At 43.6% G+C, this 21,797-nt stretch overlaps 1 protein-coding gene across 2 annotated transcripts in view; it reads left to right on the forward strand.

Annotated features, from left to right (window-relative positions):
• The first annotated feature begins 8,716 nt into the window (after positions 1-8,716).
• LOC135050072 (4-hydroxyphenylpyruvate dioxygenase) overlaps positions 8,717-21,797 on the forward strand; it is a 203,397-nt gene continuing 190,316 nt past the window's right edge. The window contains exons 1-3 of one of the 2 annotated variants that reach the window (XM_063956196.1): positions 12,662-12,749; positions 16,050-16,145; positions 20,217-20,243. Coding sequence is in view for 1 of the 2 variants with exons in the window: in XM_063956195.1 (XP_063812265.1) it covers positions 8,794-8,796; positions 20,217-20,243 (30 nt within the window). In the remaining variant the exon portion in view is untranslated. Of the gene's footprint in view, positions 8,797-12,661; positions 12,750-16,049; positions 16,146-20,216; positions 20,244-21,797 lie in introns of those variants that run through there. The other variant, XM_063956195.1, reaches the window with a different exon arrangement.

Consider the following 21,797-nt stretch of genomic DNA (forward strand, 5'->3'; position numbering starts at 1 on the left):
CTGCACATTTCAGGAACGTGTTGTTGAGTATATCTATATATACATATAATCCTTTTTGTATTACTATTTATCTTTTGTACAGTACTGCAGAATCTGTGGCACCATATAAATGAACAGTTGAAACATCTACTGATTTCTTACTAGAAATTAATCTTGCTGATAGGACCCAGTGGCGTTTCTTGCGGCAGATGAGCCATGCAACCGCACGGGGCGCCCGCCGCACCACTTTGTCCCCTTACTGCTCCCCCTCCTCCCTCCTCTTCCTGAGTACTCTGCTCGGAGGGTGGGGTTTTGCAGAATGCGCCTGGCAGCATTCTCCTTGGCAATGAGCATTTTTCCTTGGTAACGAGCATGGTTCCCAGAGCATAAAACCATTGGCAACGAGCATGACACCCAGCGCATGAAACCCCTGCCAACGAGCATGACACCCAGCGCATGAAACCCCTGCCAAAGAGCATGACACCCAGCGCATGAAACCCCTGCCAAAGAGCATGACACCCAGCGCATGAAACCCCTGCCAAAGAGCATGACACCCAGCGCATGAAACCCCTGACAACAAGCATGACACCCAGCGCATGAAACCCCTGCCAACGAGCGTAACACCCAGCTCATGAAACTCCTGGCAATGAGCAGGTGATTTAAAATTAATTAGAAGCTTTACTGTACGGCATAATTTATCACAGACATTGCGGTGTATGGCATAATATGGTGCAGGGGTAAAACCAATAGTAAGCCTGAAAGGGCAAATGGTTAAGTATAGTGATTATAAATCAATCTGTCATCTAAAAGTATACAGTTGATATATATGGTTCAGTTGCGTCAGACCATAGAAATTTATCTGCCTATGTTTCAATTCGAAGAGCAATAGAATATGATATCTATCTATGTATCTAATATATATATATATATATATATATATATATATATATAAAGGATCGCGCTAGAAAACCATTTGGATTACGTTAAAAGCCAGTGATTTAAAAAACAAGCAATTTATTTGCACACACACACACACACACACACACACACACACACACACACACACACACACACACACATATAAAAATTAAGCAATATAAAAAGACAAACAACACCATACAGATACAGTTGCAACTAGCAATCAGGTTATGTAATAGTAGATGTTATTATGTAGCAATTCAGTTAGTGCACGTATCTGAATATCCTCAGTAAATTGATGGATTAAGTTCAGTCTCACATTAGACAAATGATCCAAATGGATTAACCAATTAAGAGCAGGGGTCCCGTAATTTATTATCGATAATAAAAAGCAAAATCCCATCTGGATTTTTGATAGAAGGCTCACAGGTGATTCCATATATGCTGCACATATGCTATATATAGAATTGCTGTTTGCGATAGCTGCTACTCACTCTGTCCCACTTTATGGTGTATCGGGGACCTGTTTGCAGATGTGAGGAAAAAGTCGAGCCCGAGCGTCCTAGGGCAGAAGCAGCTTGTTACCTGCGGTGTCTGATGCGGCTGGCAGCAGCCGTCTAAGTAGTCAGCAACTGTGGCAATGTGCAGACCGGTGAATAAGGATTGAGATACCCAATTCTCAGCAGAGTAATTATTGCGAGGTGTCCTAGACGCGTTTCGTCACTTCCGGTGAATTTTTTGATAGGTGATACTCCTTCTACTCAAAGAGGATCTTTTTATATGATAAATTCCACACACCTGTTCTAATTCCAGGGTGGTGCTGTTAATTAAGTGATGTTTTCACCACTTACTAGATCATTTAAAAATCAAAGCACTGGCAAATACGTATAATAGATATTCACTATATTATAACATAACCAACATTCCATTTGACTGAAGTTTAATATGATGACAACATATAGATTAAAAATAAATATAGAAAAAATATAGAAAACATACATAAAAAATACATAGAAAGATCCAAGGTGAAATATGGCTGATGTGGTGACTCACATAATTTAGAGGTTCTACGACAGATAATTTAAGGATTAACCTCTTCACTACTGGAAAATGTTTAATAATGTCTTAAATAGAAGGGAACATATAATATTAACCTTTAATTTCAGTAGTATCTAATAAACATAAAAACTATCCACAAGTTCAACATTATTCTTAGAGGGGAAAAAACTAGTAAGTGAACATATTTAATTATTTATAGGACCTCGATAATATTCCACATGATTATAGCGCACGCAAAATAGTTTTCTCATACGTCCTAGAGGATGCTGGGGACGACATCAAGACCATGGGGTATAGACGGAATCCGCAGGAGACATGGGCACTCCAAAGACTTTTCATTGGGTGTAAACTGGCTCCTCCCTCTATGCCCCTCCTCCAGACCTCAGTTTTATAAATGTGCCCAGGTCGACTGGATGCACTCTGAGGAGCTCTACTGAGTTTCTCTGAAAAGACTTATGTTAGGTTTTTTATTTTCAGGGAGATCTGCTGGCATCAGACTCCCTGCTTCGTGGGACTGCGGGGGTAGAAGCAGAACCAACTTCTTCAGAGTTTCATGGCTCTGTTTCTGGCTGACAGGACACCATTAGCTTCTGAAGGGAACTGAATGCTAGCCGTGTCTAGATGCTCACTCCCACAGCACGCCGTCACCCCCCTCACAGAGACAGAAGTCAGAAGACAGGTGAGTATGAGAAGAATGATCTTCAATCAAGTAAGTGACGGCTGAGGTGCGGCGCGGCTGGCGGGAGCGCAGCGCGCCATTGCTGCCCACACAGGCACTGCAGGGTGCAGGGCATGGGGGGGGGGGGGGCACCCTGGGCAGCAAGAAAAATACCTCATACTGGCTAAAAGGGGGCATAAGATGCTGCTGGCACAGCCCTACCCCCGCCAGTATAAATATTGTCATGGATACTGAGGGGCAGAGCTTCTTCCTCAGGCAGCCAGCACACTACTCAGCACCATTTTCTCTCTCTCCTCAGGCTGCAGAGAACAAGCTGGTCCTCTCCTCCACTTCTGACAAGTACAGGGTGCTATAAAGGGGGGGCACAAAGTGATTGTGGTGCATTTGATAGTGTATATTACTATTTAAAAGCGCTTTTGGGCTGTGGACATACTGTGTTCACAGGCAATACTGGCGCTGGGTTTGTGAACTGGCTGCTCCTATCCTGTGTCCCTCTGACAGATTTTACTGTGGGTCTGTCCCCAAAATAAGTCCCAGTGTGTCTGTGAGTGTGGTGTACACGTGTGAGGCATGTCTGAGGCAGGGAGTTCCTCCCCGAAGACAGCCATTTTAGGGACACAGAGTTGTAATGTGGTGGCGCTACCGGCACACCAAGAGCCTGCATGGGTGAAAGAGCTACGTGACAGTATGCATCTGATTAACCATAGATTAGATAAGTCTGAATCTAAGGCTGCATGCTGGAGAAAATCTGTGGAAGATGTGATTTTTCAGGATGCTGTTATTCCTTATTCGGGCGGCCCCTCTGGGTCACATAAGAGACCATTTGCAAATGTTGTAAACATTGATACCGACACGGATTCTGATTCTTGTGTCGACAATAGTGAATCCAGAGAGATAGATCATAAATTGGCAAAAAGTATACAATATATGATTGTGGCTATAAGGGACGTGTTGGAGGTTACAGAAAGCACCCTTGTACCTCAGGAGAAAGCTTATTTATGTAAGGAAAAGAAATCCAAAGTCACGTTCCCTCCTTCACACAAACTAACTGCTCTGTTTGAAGGGATGTGGGTGAATCCTGATAAAAAAAATTGTATTCCCAAAAGGATTCACATAGTTTATCCTTTCCCGGTTGAAGACAGGAAAAAATGGGAGTCACCCCCTGTGTTAGACAGTGCACTTTCCAGGTTGACAAAGAAGGTAATTCTCCTTGCTCCTGGCACGGCTTCTCTTAAAGAGCCGGCAAACCGCAAAATGGAACCAACATTGAAATCCATTTATGTTACCATGCTCAGGCGCATGGGTGAGTCGCGCTATTGAAAAATGGTCAGAAAGCGTGTCATCAGAAATTGACACAATTGATAAAGATGAGATACTCCTTAAGTTAGGGAATATCAAGGACGCTGCCGCCTACATGCTGGAAGCAATGAAGGATATTGGACTCTTGTGTTCACAAGCCGCTACCATGGCAGTATCGGCTAGGCGGGCGTTATGGATTCGCCAGTGGAACGTGGATGGAGATTCCAAAAGAAACATGGAGGCTCTCCCATATAAAGGTGAGGCCTTATTTGGCGATGGCCTGGATGCGTTAGTCGCGGTGGCTACCGCAGGTAAGTCAACATTTTTGCCCTCTGCACCTGCAAAAAAGACCTATCACCCGCAAATGCAGTCCTTTCGGCCCAATAAATACAAACAGGCGAGAGGTTCCCCCTTCTTTGCAGGTAGGAGAAGGGGAAGGGGAAAGAAGCCCACACCGGCTCCAGGTTCCCAAGAGCAGAAGTTTACCCCTAGTTCTGCCAAATCCCCAGCATGACGATGGAACTCCCTTGCGGGAGGCCGCTCAGGTGGGGGCACGTCTCAAACTCTTCAGCCAGGATTGGATTTTGTCTGGCCTGGATCCCTGGGTGTTGCAAATAGTATCCCAGGGATACAAACTAGAGTTTCAAGACGTTCCCCCATGCCGATTTTTCAAATCGACCTTGCCAGCTTCTCCGCCAGAGAGAGAAGCAGTAACAGCGGCAATCCAAAAATTATGTCAAGACCAGGTTATAGTCCTGGTACCAATGTCACAACAAGGGCAAGGTTTTTATTCAAGCCTCTTTGTTGTTCCGAGGCCGGACGGCTCTGTCAGACCGATCCTAAATCTAAAAGATCTGAATTTCTTCCTGAAAACGTTCAAGTTCAAGATGGAATCACTTCGGGTGGTGATTGCCAGTCTGGAGGAGGGGGACTACTTAGTGTCGGTGGACATAAAGGGATGCTTACCTGCAAGTTTCCATTTATCCTCCTCACCAGGCTTATCTGAGATCGCGGTTCAGGATTGCCATTACCAATTCCAGATGTTCCTTTCGGTCTCTCCACGGCGCCAAGGGTATTCACCAAGGTGATGGCGGAGATGATCGTCCTCCTTCGTCAGAAAGGAGTCAATATAATCCCTTATCTTGACGACCTCCTGATAAAGGCGAGATCCAGGGAGCAGTTATTACAAAACATATCCATCTCCCTGTCAATACTCCAACAACACGGATGGATCATAAATTACCCAAAGTCACAGTTGGAACCGACGACAAGGTTGTCTTTCCTCGGGATGATTCTGGACACAGAAGTTCAGAGAGTATTTCTTCTGCTGGAAAAGGCTCTGGAAATCAAGAAAATGGTACAACAGATATTGAAACCATCAAGTGTGTCAATCCATCAGTGCATTCGGTTGTTGGGGAAGATGATGGCGGCCTACGAGGCCATACAGTTTGGCAGGTTCCATGCCAGAGTATTCCAGTGGGACCTGTTGGACAAGTGGTCGGGGTCACACCTACACATGCACAGAAAGAAAATCCTGTCGTCAAAAACCAGGATTTCGCTCCTGTGGTGGTTGCACAGCTCTCACCTGCTAGAGGGACGCAGGTTCGGGATTCAGGACTGGGTCCTAGTAACCACGGATGCAAGTCTCCGAGGCTGGGGATCAGTCTCTCAGGGAGAAAACTTCCAGGGACGTTGGTCACAACAGGAAGCCTGCCTTCACATAAACGTTCTGGAGCTAAGAGCCATTTACAACGGCCTTCTACAAGCGGTACATCTTCTTCAAGACCATCCTGTGCAGATCCAGGCAGAAATGTAACAGCAGTCGCATACATAAACAGGCAGGGCGGAACGAAAAGCAGAGCGGCAATGGCAGAGGCGACAAAAATTCTCCGCTGGGCAGAAAAACATCTACAAGCTCTGTCGGCAATATTCATTCCGGGAGTAGACAACTGGGAAGCAGACTTCCTCAGCAGACACTATCTCCATCCAGGAGAGTGGGGCCTCCACCAAGAAGTCTTCGACAGAGGTGACAAGTCTTTGGGGAGTTCCTCAAATAGACATGATGGCATCTCGTCTCAACAAGAAGCTTCAGAGATACTGTTCTAAGTCGAGAGACCCTCAAGCAGTAGCAGTGGATGCACTGGTGACCCAGTGAGTGTTTCCGTCAGTGTATGTGATCCCTCCACTTCCGCTGATCCCAAAAGTACTCAGTATCATAAGAAAGACAAGGGTTCGAGCAATCTTCATTGCCCCAGACTGGCCAAGAAGGGCTTGGTACCCAGATCTTCAGCAGTTACTCATAGGAGATCCTCAGCCTCTTCCTCCTCAGGAGGACCTGCTGCAGCAGGGGACATGTGTGTACCAAGACTTACCGCGGCTACGTTTGACGGCATGGCTGTTGAGTGCCGTATCCTAGCCAGGAAGGGTATTCCTAAGGAGGTCATCCCCACCCTTATTCAGGCCAGAGAGGGAGTAACTTCAATACATTACCACCATATTTGGAGAAAATATGTGTCTTGGTGTGAATCCAAGAAAGCTCCTACGGAAGTTTCACTAAGGACGTTTTCTCCATGTTTTGCAGGATGGTGTGGAGACGGGCCTACGATTGGGTTCAATCAAGGTCCAGATTTCGGCCTTGTCAGTGTTCTTCCAAAAACAATTGGCCTCTCTTCCAGAGGTTCAGACCTTCGTGAAAGGGGTTCTGCACATCCAGCCTCCATTCGTGCCTCCAGTGGCACCATGGGACCTTAATGTGGTATTGCAGTTCCTTCAATCAGATTGGTTTGAGCCTCTACAAAAGATAGAGTTGAAGTTTCTCACTTGGAAAATGGTGATGCTTTTGGCATTGGCATCCGCAAGGCGGGTGTCGGAATTGGGGGCCTTGTCTCACAAGAGCCCTTACCTGATTTTCCATGAAGATAGGGCAGAGTTGCGAACTCGCCAACATTTTCTTCCAAAGATGGTTTCTGCTTTTCACATAAACCAACCTATTGTGGTGCCAGTAGTTACTGATTCAAAGTCTCTAGATGTGGTTAGAGCTTTGAAAATCTATGTTGCTAGAACAGCTCGTATACGGAAAACAGAGGCTGTTTGTCCTGTATGATCACAACAAGATTGGCTGTCCTGCTTCCAAGAAGACTATTGCACTTTGGATTAGAAACACGATTCAGCAAGCTCATACTACGGCTGGATTGCCGTTACCAACGTCGGTAAAGGCCCACTCCACTAGGAAGTGGGCTCATCCTGGGCGGCTGCCCGGGGGGTCTCGGCATTACAACTTTGCCGAGCAGCTACTTGGTCAGGGTCAAACAGATTTGCTGAGTTCTACAAGTTTGACATCTTGGCCGATGAGGACCTTAAGTTTGGTCAATCGGTGCTGCAGGGTCATCCGCACTCTCCCGCCTGTACTGGAGCTTTGGTATAGACCCCATGGTCTTGATGTCGTCCCCAGCATCCTGTAGGACGTATGGGAAAATAGGATTTTGATAACCTACCGGTAAATCCTTTTCTCCTAGTCCGTAGAGGATGCTGGGCGCCCGTCCCAGTGCGTACCTGCAGTTTAGTTATTACAGTTACACAAGTTGTGTTATCTTGGTTTCAGCATGTTGCTGCAATTAGTTCATGCCTGTTGGCATGTGTTATGTTGAATGCCATGTGTGCGGCATGGTTGAGGGTGTGAGTTGATAGATTTCTCACCACTAGTTAAGTAATTCCTTTCTTCGAAATGTCAGTCTCCCTGGGCACAGTTCCTACAACTGAGGTCTGGAGGAGGGGCATAGAGGGAGGAGCCAGTTCACACCCAATGAAAAGTCTTTGGAGTGCCCATGTCTCCTGTGGATCCCGTCTATACCCCATGGTCTTGATGTCATCCCCAGCATCCTCTACGGACTAGGAGAAAGGGATTTACCGGTAGGTTATCAAAATCCTATTTTTTACGTCTATAGGCGGTGGCACATTTTTAATGTCTATGGGGGACAGCCGCATTTTTTGCTGTTCGCACTGGGAGCCAAATTGTCTAGAAACGGTCCTGATAGGACCTGACTTGGTAAAAAAGTTAGCAGGGTGCTAGGGTATTCTGACAGCTGTAGAATACAGAATGCCCACTGCCTGCAGCGTGATTTGCAGAAAATGGTTGTCAGGTGTGAGCCCTGAATCTCAATCCCGATGAGGTCTAGGGAGGAGCATCCATTACCCATTCATGCCTGTCCAAAGCTACAGGATGCTATAAGATGGCATCATAATAAACAATGCAGACAAACAATCTGTACAGCTATAATAAAATACTGAATTAAGTTGAACAACAAATGAAATTGAGAGAAAGTTGGAGTAAAAAAGACCCCACAAACACCTATAAGTTATAAGGTTATGAAGGCACGTAGTGGCAAACAAACGATACTTGTGTGTGAATCGGATCAATTACTATTTACAATTAGCAAAATAAAAATAAAAAAATGCTTCCAATTAACATATTCCTAATTAAACAATATTACGAGCTAATGGTTTACTTTAACAAAAATATTGTTAGCAGTTTAGTGCTTTGCTCCAGGTGTCACTAACCTTGCATTCGCAGGATTACCTGTTATTTTTCCTAAATTGCACCAGTGCAGGCATAGACTACGTATAATATGGTTAATTCCAGTTGCACTATATGTCCTACTAGGGAAAAGGTGAGGGACCTAGGACAGGTTGAAGTAACACACAAAAATGATTAATTTGGGAACATAGGGTGTGTCTGAACTGACCAATCACATTCATTCCCCCATAGTTTATACATAAAGTATCTCCATCAAAGTGTCCTGAGAGTTACATGTAAACTATCAGCCAGAGTAAACTTTGCAGGAGTCTAAACAGTCTACAAAATGGTATGTACGCACTTTTCAAATCCCTATATTTAGTACTCTTGCATTTACAATACATGGTTTTCATTATTAGTTGTGCCAGTATATAAATCTGACCGATTAAATTTACTATAAAAAGGTGGGATGATTAATTTAAAAAAATTATGAAAGTAGGAGAACAAGGGAGTAGTTATTGTAGAAAGGAATCATCTGTTCAAGAAGAGAAACAGTTACGGCAACAGTAAAGAAGGATAGTTAATTAACATATAAATCCCTTAAATTCTAATATGTGTGAAGCTGTGCATCTTGTAATCAGTCTTCACAGAAAACAATGACGTGATGGATATTCATTATATGACGATTAATATAAGTATGGGGCAAGAATATTTGCACAAAACGTGTAGCAATCATTATCAATTAACACACAAAACATCTTGGAAATGTTACGTTCTAGCTGTACACATTCATAACAATGTGACACTATTTTAATAATAAGATAAAATATTCTATTTCGCTAGCAAAATTTCACTTAAATCATGCGTTACTTAAGTATCCCAGCTGTGCAGGACAGGGTTAACGGAAAAGATAATGCAATTATCTACCGGTAATGCCCCACTCCTGCAACATCACACTGTACAGAGGAAGTACAGTATGTTGCTCTCTACATTGCTTAATATTTTCTGCTATTCAGGTAGCAGGGGAAAAACGTAAAGGCTTATATTATATAGCACCACCTGAGAATGGCATTAGATGAGGATGGAAACTGCAGGGACAGATAGATCTCGTCCAATAAGTCCCTGCAGGCAGCTGTAACTCCTCCCACTCTCCTCCCCTCATTCTGTAATTACACCGCCAGTGTTCCTGGCAGAGTAATCACACAGCTTTATAATAAATATATATATATATAAAACCAGAAAAGTACCGGCTCTCCCATCAGCTGTGCATCTGCGCCGGGTGCCCGCAATGTGGAGTTCAATAGATACACGTGGATGTGCGGCACTCCAGACGACTTGAAATAACGAGACTCAGGCAGTAAATGAAAGCAACGTTTCAATGCTTAACACATCGTCGTCTATATATATATATATAGACGACAGATGGGGGTCCGGCACGGCCACTTAAAATCAATGTAAGACTGGGTGCCCTCACAAGGGAATGTATACACAGAGGGTAGGTGCGGCACTCCAATAAACCAGTCGTAAAGCTCCGTAAGTCACAACGTTTCAATGCCGTTTATTAGTTAGGCATTTTATCCTGATGAAAATGCCTAACTAATAAACGGCATTGAAACGTTGTGACTTACGGAGCTTTACGACTGGTTTATTGGAGTGCCGCACCTACCCTCTGTGTATATATATATATATATATATATATATATAGCATATAGTATATATACAGTATTTATATGTAATATATATATATATATATATATATATATATATATATATATATACACAGTGGGGCAAATAAGTATTTGGACAGCCACCGATTGTGCAAGTTGACCCACTTAAAAAGATGAGAGAGTTCTGTAATTTCCATCATAGGTACACTTCAACTGTGAGAGACAGAATCTGAAAAAAAAACCTGGAAATCACATTGTATGATTTTTAAACAATTTACTTGTATATTCTTGTGGAAAATAAATATTTGGACACCTACCAAGCAGCAAGATTTCTGTCTCTCACAGACCTGTTAGCTCTTCTATCCTCCACTCATTACCTGTATTAATGGCACCTGTTTGAACTGGTTATGTTTTAAAGACACTTTTCCACACCCTCAAACAGTCAGGCTGCTACCTCTCCACCATGGCCACGACCAGAGAGCTGTCTAAGGACACCAGGGACAAAATTGTAGAGCTGCACAAGGCTGGGATGAGCTACTCGACAATAGGCAAGCAGTCTCCAGAAAGTCTCCAAAATGCTGACCGTATCTGCATTTAACAAGTTGCTTCCCTGAGTGTCGTCTATTGCTACTTGGATATACTATATATATATATATAGTGGTCAAATGCTTTGAATACATACTGTTCCCTCCCACATGCTCCTCCATGGAAACGCCACCTGGGTGATGGAGTAGCATGTGGGGGAGGTGTCAGTATGATCTCAAGGCTGACAAATGAGCTATATACACTTGCTGTTTTTTCTACATATAAGAGGATACTCTATAGGAAAATTGTCAACTGTGCCTGTATTTTGCCCTCACCAGCCTATGCTTTAACAATCTTTTTGTGTTAATTAAGTCTAAGGTGTAATATTTCCTTTCCTGTGATCCTGAACTTACCAAGGGATCCACTTGTTTGAATGTGTGTTAATTAGACACAAGCCTAAGGTGAAATATCTCCTATCCTGTGACCCTGAATTTCCCAAGGGATCCATTTGTCCAGATTTTGCTGATTCTCATTAATTTTAATATGCTAAATTCCAATAAAACATAATTTCTATATTAAGCAGCCTCCAAAGAATTACCCCTGAAGAAGTCTCTTAGAGACAAAACGCGTAGGGTTAGAATTTAAAGGACTCAGAGAACCTGGGTTAAGCTTTAAAGGACTCATTCAGAGAACCTATGATTGGAGAAAATGCTTCCCTTCGATGTTCATTGAAGTAATGTACTGTTTGACAAATTGCCCAAATGTGTCTATCTGATTCTTTGTAAGTCTTTCATTTTAATAAATTGTGATTGTTTTTTTTTTTAAGTATGTAAGGGTGTCAAACTGTTTTATTTTTAGGTTATATAAAGGTGTTCAACCAACTTTTTATACTATATGGGCATCGTTCATACTAGTGTGATAATAGCTAGAAAGACTGCTTAATAAGGCTAAATCAATTCATTTGAAGCGCCTCCTCTCAGACAACTATAAAGTATACTTTAACTGTAGTCCCACTGACAGAGGAAAGCAGCTTTTATATATATATATATATATATATACATACACATATACAGTATATATATATATACACATATACAGTATATATATATATATATATATATATATATATGTACATAACTGAAAGTGTTATCTGTTAGTGAAACATAAGTGCACAGAAATATGTTATATGACCTTGCTAGAGCTGGAAATAAACATGTTTAAAAGTTGCAAGCACAAGGAATTCCGCAGATTTTCTAAAGGTCAATGCATAATAACTTGTCTGCAGTAAATCTGTAACTGATAACTTTATCTCATTGGTCAATGGGTGCACTAGGTTGTTAAAGCTGTACAGTGCTGAAGAAAGTCATGAATGAATAATTTGGCAGGCTTTTACTGTATATGATAAATTATGTTAAGGTATTTTTTTCCCACAAACTCATACCGCATTGCACTGAGGGGCAGATGTATTAACCTGGAGAAGGCATAAGGAAGTGATAAACCAGTGATATGTGCAAGGTGATAAATGCACCAGCCAATCAGCTCCTAACTGTTACTTTACATATTGGAGCTGATTGGCTGGTTAGTTTATCACCTTTCACATATCACTGGTTTATCACTTCCTTATGCCTTCTCCAGGTTAATACATCTGCCCCTGAGAAACTAAACCCTAACACACATTTATCTTATGTAATAGCAGTGGCGGATCCAGGGGAGGGGCACACAGGCACGTGCCCCCCCTGTCATTTCTAGCACTTTTATATCTCCAAGCGTGAGCAGCAGCAGCACTCCGCTGCTGTCTCCGTCAGGAATATTAGAGCCGGCGGGCACTAGGACCCGCCGCGGCACTACACAGCAGAACGTCAGAGAGCTCTGATTAAGAGCTCTCTGTGCAGTGTAATAATGGAAGGTGACTGAGGGGGAGCTGTTGTGCACATCCTACTGCAGCAGCCAGCTCCTCTCTTGCTACTGTACTGCGGAGCGTCCTGTCTTCTCAGCCCCTACTTCTACCTGTACTGTAGTCTGTATGTACAGTACAGTGGTAGTCTGGAGGAGTCTCTCACTGCCACAGTCGGTGCTATGCCGAGCAGTGAGTCATCAGCTCTAATTGAAGGTCAGTCTAGTGAGAGAGTGAGTGTGAACCCTGTGGTTGTGCAGAAAGTGTGTGTCTGAGTGAATAATGTGACAGTCTGCAGTCATTGTGTGTCTGTGTGGGGGAAGTGACAGTCTGGAGTTATTGTGTGTCTGTGTGGGGGGGAAAGTGACAGTCTGGAGTTATTGTGTGTCTGTGTTATTGTGTGTCTGTGTGGGGGGGAAAGTGACAGTCTGGAGTTATTGTGTGTCTGTGTGGGGGAAGTGACATTCTGGAGTTATTGTGTGTCTGTGTTGGGGAAGTGACAGTCTGGAGTTAGTGTGTGTCTGAGTTGGGGAAGTGACAGTCTGGAGATAGTGTGTGTCTGAGTTATTGTGTGTCTGTGTGGGGGAAGTGACATTCTGGAGGTATTGTGTGTCTGTGTTGGGGAAGTGACAGTCTGGAGTTAGTGTGTGTCTGAGGTGGGGAAGTGACAGTCTGGAGTTAGTGTGTGTCTGAGGTGGGGAAGTGACAGTCTGGAGTTAGTGTGTGTCTGAGTTGGGGAAGTGACAGTCTGGAGTTAGTGTGTGTCTGAGTTGGGGAAGTGACAGTCTGGAGTTAGTGTGTGTCTAAGTGTGTGTGGAGGAAAGGGCAGTCCTACAGAGTGCATGGGAGGGGGTAGTTTGCAGTGTGTGTGTGTGTGTGTGTGTGTGTGTGTGTGTGTGTGTGTGTGTGTGTGTGTGTGTGTGTGTGTGTTTGGGTGTGGGGGGTTGCCATGTTGGGAATACACCTCTACTTATTCAACACATTGTAAAAATGTATACATGTGTAAGATGCATATGGGTGGTCTGCATATATATATCCCCCATCCAGGAATGGCACTTGGAGACAAATACTAGCCAACATGAAGTATATTTGACTAATACTTGTCTCCGAGCGTCGTTCTTGGATATACATGTTATATGTTCGAGCAGGGCCGTAACTACCTGTGTGCCTGTGGTGCATTGCCCACAGCACAACTGCACTGTGAGCGCACCATCTGGCAGCACCACCCGGCACCCGAACGGCCGCTCTCTCTCTAGCCACTCACGATCTGTCCCCGGAGACCGCCACTGCAGCGCTGCCCTGTATGTAGTGTGCGCTAAGCTCCTGCTGATTAGCGCACACACTATACATATACCGCAGCTAGGTCGCCGCTGCCAGCTTTATCTTCTCCCAGTCCCCGGATCAGATGCTCCGCCCCCTATGCAGCGACTCCAGGGACTCGGCCAGCCCCAGCTGACTCGCACAGCCCTCTCTCATGCTGGCAGCGGAGGAGCCTGAAGACGGAGTAGCGGACAGGAGGATTCGGTGGGCGGTGGCCAGGAGCGGGGACAGGTGAGGAGACCAGCGGGGATTGGGAGGACATGAGCGGAGGAGCAAAGACAGGAGCCGGCAAGTGAGGAGCAGGCTGTCTACATATGTGCATGCACGTAAACCCCCACTGCCGCCTGCTGGCACAGATGACAGTTTTTGGGGTTTTTTTTTACACGGAGGGGCTAGGCTGCTCTCCACTGACTGCACTGGGTTAGTGTCCCACATGCGGGGTGGGGGGGTGGGGTTTGCAGATCATGCAGAGTGCATATTTAATAATATGCTGGCAAGGTCACCACTCGCTGTTTTCCCCAGGGCCGTAACTAGGCTGCCTGGGGAAGACAGCGAGTGGTGACCTGGCCAGCATGTTATTAAATATGCACTCTGCATGATCTGCCAAACACCCCCCACCCCGCATGTGGGACACTAACCCAGTGCAGTCAGTGGAGAGCAGCCTAGCCCCTCTGTGTAAAGGACAACTGCAGCTGCTGCATTCCAGTCAGTGGGGTCACTGCATAAAAAAGGGTCTCTGCTGCCTAATGTGTAGAAAGGGGCACTCCTCTGCTGTAATGTGTAAAAAAGGGGGACTCTCCTGCTGTAATGTGTAAAAAAGGGGGACTCTCCTGCTGTAATGTGTAAAAAAGGGGGACTCTCCTACTGTAATGTGCAAAAAAGGGGGACTCTCCTGCTGCAATGTGTAAGAAAGGCGGACTGTGCCTGCCGTTATGTGTAAACAGGGGACTCTGCCTGCCATAATGTATAAAAAACGGGGACTCTCCTGCTGTAATGTGTAAAAAAAGCGGGACTCTCCTGTAATGTGTAAAAAAAGGGGGACTCTCCTGCTGTAATGTGTAAAAAAGGGGGACTTTCCTGCTGTCATGTGTAAAAAATGGGACTTTCCTGCTGTAATGTCTAAAAAAAGGGGGACTCTCCTGCTGTAATGTGTAAAAAGGGGACTGTGCGTGCCATAATGTGTAAAAAATGGGGACTCTCCAGCTGTAATGTGTAAAAAAGCGGGACTCTACTGCTTAATGTGTAAAAAAGGGGACTTGTCTGCTGTAATGTGTAAAAAACGGGGACTCTCCAGCTGTAATGTGTAAAAAAGCAGGACTCTCCTGCTTAATGTGTAAAAAAGGGGACTCTTCTGCTGTAATGTGTAAAAAAGGGGGACATTGCATGCCATAATGTGTGATAGGGACTCTACCTGCTGTACTGTGTAAAAGGGTCTCTACCTGGTGTAATGTGTGTAAGTGGTGCTACTGTGCGGCGTAATTTGAATAATGGAGACTTTTTTACAGCGTAATATGAATTGGTTTTATTTTGTGGCCATGCCCCTTCCCATGAAGTCATGCCCCTATATTTTTGGCGCACTGGCCCTGTTTTATATATGTAAGGGAAGTGGGGGGGGGGGGGGGGTGCCGATGCTGTGTCTTGCGCACAGCGCTAAAATGTCTAGTTATTACGACACTGTGTTCGAGTACCGAAGCAGATTGGATTATTGGAGAGTGCCAGCAGTTTTTGGATTGTTTTATACAGTAGAAATATATACCGTATTTGGAAAAGTCCTTTAATCTGGATAAGAACTATGTTATGAGAGTATGAGAGTCTGGTGAGTGATGTCCTTCCAGGTAATCTTGTTTGGAGTGTGTTCACTCAGGGAAGGCACCGCGGCAAGTATCTAAGTATACAAGTTAATTAAGTGTTGCTGAACCGCTCAAACTGTAATATATATATATAAAAAAAACTTAAAAAACCTGTGTTTGACCTTGGAAGGTGCCGCGGGTTGGGAGAGTGCTGTGCTGTGGAGTGGACACTGAAGGCGCCGTGGTTGGGGGTGTATTGTACTGAAGACATTGAAGGGGCCGTGAGAGTGCTGTGGTGTGGACATTGAAGGGACTGGTGGGGGGAGGGGGTGTTGTGGTTATTGAAGGGGGAGTGCTGTGAGCTGGACATCTCTGTTTTATTTGTACAACTGACTATAATGCACAGGCTGTGGAGAGGAGCCAGGCCGCCATCACTTGGAACAGTCATCCAGAAGGATCGGTCATCAACTAGGAGACAAAAGACCCACAGCATAGCAAACAGGTAAGTGGAATGGCCTTGTCTTTTGTGTGTACCTCCCAGTGTGACTATAATGAAGGGTGTAGTTTATGGGGATGGTATATCTTGTGAGGCCATGCCCCTTGTAGTGATACCACCCCCCTTTTCTGTGAGCATGCGCGCCGAAGGTGCGTGCAAATACAACTGGTACCACAGACATTCTCCCCTTCCCCTATCATGGTGCCCCCCCTGTCATTTTTTTCTGGATCCGCCCCTGTGTAATAGGATCCTGCCTTTTATGGCTAATGATTCCTAAATCTGTATTGCAAACAACTGCTGACTAAATATACATTAATGCTGTCAAAGAAAGCAATTTCTAGTGTTACTGTGCTGTTGGGCAGGTGAATATACATGTGTTGTTTTGCAGGACACTGTGCAAACAGAATGCTAAACCTAAACATAGAAACACAGAATTTGTCGGCAGATAAGAACCACTTGGACCATCTAGTCTGCCCATTTTTTTTATTTTTATTTTTACATATTTTTATCTCAAACCTTATTTGAACCTTATTTCTTTGTAAGGATATCCTTATGTCTATCCCATGCATGTTTAAATTGCTCTACTGTCTTAGCCTCTACCACCTCTGATGGGAGGCTATTCCACTTGTCCACTACCTTTTGTGTGAAGTAATTTTTCCTCAAATTTCGCATAAATCTCCCCCCCTCCAGTCTCAGTGCATGTCCTGGTGTTCTATTGCTTCTCTTAATTTAGAGGGGTATATTCAATTGCTTAAAAAGTCAGTTGGGTGTCTGTTTTTTCCTATCTAATAGACAGGGAAAAACAGACACCCAACTTACTTTTCAAACATTTGAATTCCCCCCAGAGAATGTTTCCCTCCTGGACTTTGTTAAAAACCTTTGATATATTTGAAAGTTTCTTTCATGTCCCCCCTTTCCCTTCTCTGCTCCAAACTATACATATTGAGATTTCTTTAGTCTTTCTGGGTATGTTTTGTGATGTTCATAACACAATTCTATGTCATTGTATGCTATGTTTTATTTAACGTATAAGGTATATAGGATAAGAACTAATACTCAGAATGACATTTCAGCAAGCGAAGGAGTACTCGGTAATTGGTCAATAAAACCAGTAATTTTATTACAGAGAGAAGTTTCTGTGAACAAATATTTGCCAGGAAATCCGGCCAATTGACAAATGTAAATCTCAGTTGATAACTAAATAAACAGAGGCCCTCTTTTGATGGTGACTGCAATAAACTGTATTTATTAACTATAATTTTACTATGAGTGTTGTATTTTGTATGCGTGATTAGGTGCTAGCTGGTCAAGAGGGAGGTAACTCATGAGAGAGTTCTATACATTGCACTTAGGAAGCTCGTGGAAAATAGACACAACCATTGCACCTACTGGTAGAAAGGGGAAGGGAGCTATTCAGCAACATGAATTGGCGTTATCGCATATGAAAAAGGGTTTGTGCGGCTAGTATTCGGGAGGGTGTGTATTGCATAACGTATGCGCAAATTTGGCAGTATGTGAGACAAAACAGCACATCCTCCAATAAATATGGCATTACGTTACCCTGTGGTGGTATATGTTCAGAATGTCAACAATGACAGAATTTTGACATGACATACAGTCAACATTGTGAATGTTGACAATAGAATGTCGAGAGACAATTTTTAAAAAAGATTTTAGGGTTAGGTTCTGGCTAGGGTTAGTGTTTAGTTTAGGATTAGGCTTTGGTTAGAGTTAGGGTTAAGTTCAGGAATAGGCTGTGGTTAGGGTTAAATTTAGGGTTAGGCTCTGTTTAGGCTTACGTTTAGGGTGAGGTTAGGGTTACGTTTAGGATGAGGATAGGGTTACGTTTAGGGTGAGGTTAGGGTTACGTTTAGGATGAGGTTAGGGTTACGTTTAGGGTGAGGTTAGAGTTACGTTTAGGCTGCGGTTCAGCTTTAGTTTAGGTTTAGGCTGCAGTTAGGGTTTCCTTAAGGTATACTTACCCCAGCAATGAAAATTAAGGTATACTTACCTCAGCAATGCCGTCATCGCGCACCGCACAGCACCGCACCGCACCACACAGCGCCGGGGGGGGGGGGCACCACCAGTAGTGGATCTTGCCACGGCGGCGGTACCCTCCGGACGGCAGTGGTGCCTTCCGGAAGGCGGCGCACCAGGCAAAAATCTGGCGTGCCCGTAGCAAGATCAGCTACTGAGTCTGTGTACAGATTAGTATGAAGATATGTGATTAATTAGCCAATTAAACTGGGTAGCTGGTAGAAAGAAATAATCTGTCAGGAAAGCTGTATGATTAACACAGCAAGCACTACTGTGCTATATCTTTACATTAAAATAACCATTAGACTACGGCACTGGTTACTCTCACTGTCTCACCCTTACCTAAAGGAAGAAATGAGAGGTGTTTCAAATTAAGCAGTGAACTGTCTAACAAGCTGTCAATAATGAAACGCTTTCTTCTTTTTTTTTTAAATGAACAAGATGTCAAAGACTGGGAACGCATTTGGCCGATGGCCGAACTATCATCCGGTTGAACGATTGTTAAGGTTTATTCACAAGCAATCTTGTACATACACACTTACCAATTCACCACCCAACATGCCTGGCCACAGGAACTCCTAGTGACGTCATTATCGGTGGTTCCTGTGGTTGGCATATGGGTTGCTCGTACATACAAGCAAATGTACCAATATACAAATATATCTGCAAGATATATTGGCAATGCCGTGCTGCACAACTGATGTTCTATGTTTGTGATTTATGTTTTTCAAAGGTATATCATCTGTAGATACAAGCCGATGGTACAGATGATATATCATTTATCGCCTGTACAAACTATACATCGGCAAGTGTGTACCCAGCGAAAGTTATTTAATGTCAAAAGGAATTATTGGTGACAGTGGCATAGGCATACTCACTGGAGTTAGGGTATAGTAATAGTAATGTACATCAGGTATATGGAATATGAATTCTTAAGTATATTTCTATAGTATATTCAATCTGTCCACTGTAAAACTGAACAATCAAAATACAGATACAATCACTGAAAACATAAAACTCTCTTTATAGTAACAAGCCAGATTCACATACACATACAGTATATATGTCATAAGTGGGGTGGAAGTAGGAATTACCATTTACATCTTGGCCACTGATGAGAGTGATAGTCTTCTAGTACATATCAATTGCTGGAAGAAGGGAATTTTAAAGGACAACAAAACCTAAAGTAAAAGTGTTGCTAGCAACTCCCAGAGATATAACTTTTCACAGATATCTCCCCACTAGATTGTTAGCTCTTCAGAGCAGGGCCCTCTTTCCTCTTGTTATCTAAGCCCTCGTCTCGACACATTTCACTCGCAGCTCTCCCCTACTCAATGACCATCTTTACCCTGCTAGTAAAGGCTCATCTCCATCTATGGCCACCAGCCTCTAGTAGTACGATGATCACTCCATCAATACTTACATCTTAGCTGTATTATGTCTTGAGAATGTGTGGTGCTCTGTTACCTGTACTCTATTTCTGTTATTTATTTACTGTAATGCTATATTTTGTCTCCCTGTACTGTCCTTTGTACGGCGCTGCAAAACACATGTGGCGCCTTATAAATAAAATGTAATAATAATAATAATATCTGAAATATGCGGGGATGTGGGGAAGTGATGTGCTTACTGTATGTGCAGAACGGACTCATGTGGTGTAGAACATGATAGCCTCCTGCGGTGTTTTATAGACAACTGCAAGATTCTAGGGTTTTACAGGAATATACAAAATACCCGTCATGATATGGACATTTTTAGATATTAATGTAGTTTCATATCATTTCTCTCTTTTGCTAAGAAGAACTCATCAGAACTAATTAGCATGTTAGACGTCTCAGAATAGAAATTGCTTTATATAATGTAATGGGATGAAAAATATTTTGTTCCAAATAAATACTATATTATTTCCTCAGTTTTCTTTCCTTTGATGTAAATATTCATATTATTATCCGTCACCTTTTAATTTACTGTCAGTAGTCACATAAATTAATCTTGTACTTTAAAAAAAAATAGTTAAGCCTTAATATGTTTGTTTTCCAGACTTCTTACACGGACAAGGGGGAGAAGGTAATAAAACAAAGCTCATTTTATAATGCAATCCTCTGTACTGTAATCCTTCTCAAATTCAATTTTTTTAGTATACTCTGTATTACTGCAAATGTGGTTCTGGAAAATATAAAAAATGTGTATTGCGCTTGATGTATAAATGTTTGTATTTAAGTTATCAAAAGTATATACATAGGTGTCTGCTTGTACCCAATTCAGCACACATGGAACTTGCTAATATTTTTATATAAAATAAATTTATTAACACATAGACATTAACTGCTAAAACCAATATATAAGCTCAGGCGGTATCCGTTCACATGGTCGACCATGTTATGGTCGACAGTCATTAGGTCGACCACTATTGGTCGACATTGACATGGTCGACATGGACACATGGTCGACACATGAAAATGGTCGACACGTGAAAGGTCGACACATGAAAAGGTCGACATGAGTTTTTTAACTTTTATTTCTTTTGGGGAACTTTTCCATACTTTACGATCCACATGGACTACGATTGGAACGGTAAAGTGTGCCGAGCGAAGCGGTAGCGGAGCGAAGGCACCATGCCCGAAGCATGGCGAGCGAAGCGAGCCATGCGAGGGGACGCGGTGCACTAATTGGGGTTCCCAGTCACTTTACGCAAAAAACGACACCAAAAAAAGTTTAAAAACTCATGTCGACCTTTTCATATGTTGACCTTTCATGTGTCGACCATTTTCATGTGTCGCCCATGTGTCCATGTCGACCATGTCAATGTCGACCAATAATGGTCTACCTAATGACTGTCGACCATAACATGGTCGACCATTCATACCGGAACCAGCTCAGGCACACTGGTAGAATGTTCAAAATTCATTGCAACTTTGTAGTTGAAATAGAGACAATGTAACTTGTGTAATACCACATAGACCGTCTGGTCTATTGAATAAATAAACAGATTGCAACAGTTGCTACAGCCTTTGATGAGAAATTGTTGTAACTCCAGTCCTCTATGCTACTGGCGTCCCAGTGCAGAGGAATGCTGCTGGTTATAATTACCCGACCTGCGGGAGTGTTCAGTCTTGCAGCACAAGAGTCACGGAGGTATCTTCACAGCGTTCGCCGCCGGCACTATCACGGTGCAGATGTCACTGTCCTGGCGGGCGGATACGGACGCTCCGGAGGTTTGCTAACCTGGCGTACCGGTGTAGGAGCTCCACAGGCTGGTCCAAAGTTAACCGCTAAGTGCGGATTCAACAGTCGGCAATCTGTCAGTGTGCAAAACTGAGCGAGGGGATGACGTCATCCCCTCTCTCAATTTTGCACACTGACAGATTGCCGACTGTTGAATCCGCACTTAGCGGTTAACTTTGGACCAGCCTGTGGAGCTCCTACACCGGTACGCCACTTTAGCAAACCTCCGGAGCGTCCGTATCCGCCCACCAGGACAGTGACATCTGCACTGTGATAGTGCCGGCGGCGGACGCTGTGAAGATACCTCCGTGACTCTTGTGCTGCAAGACTGAACACTCCCGCAGGTCGGGTAATTATAACCAGCAGCATTCCTCTGCACTGGGACGCCAGTAGCAT

Source organism: Pseudophryne corroboree, chromosome 2, assembly GCF_028390025.1.
Source record: "Pseudophryne corroboree isolate aPseCor3 chromosome 2, aPseCor3.hap2, whole genome shotgun sequence".
Taxonomy (NCBI): domain Eukaryota; kingdom Metazoa; phylum Chordata; class Amphibia; order Anura; family Myobatrachidae; genus Pseudophryne; species Pseudophryne corroboree.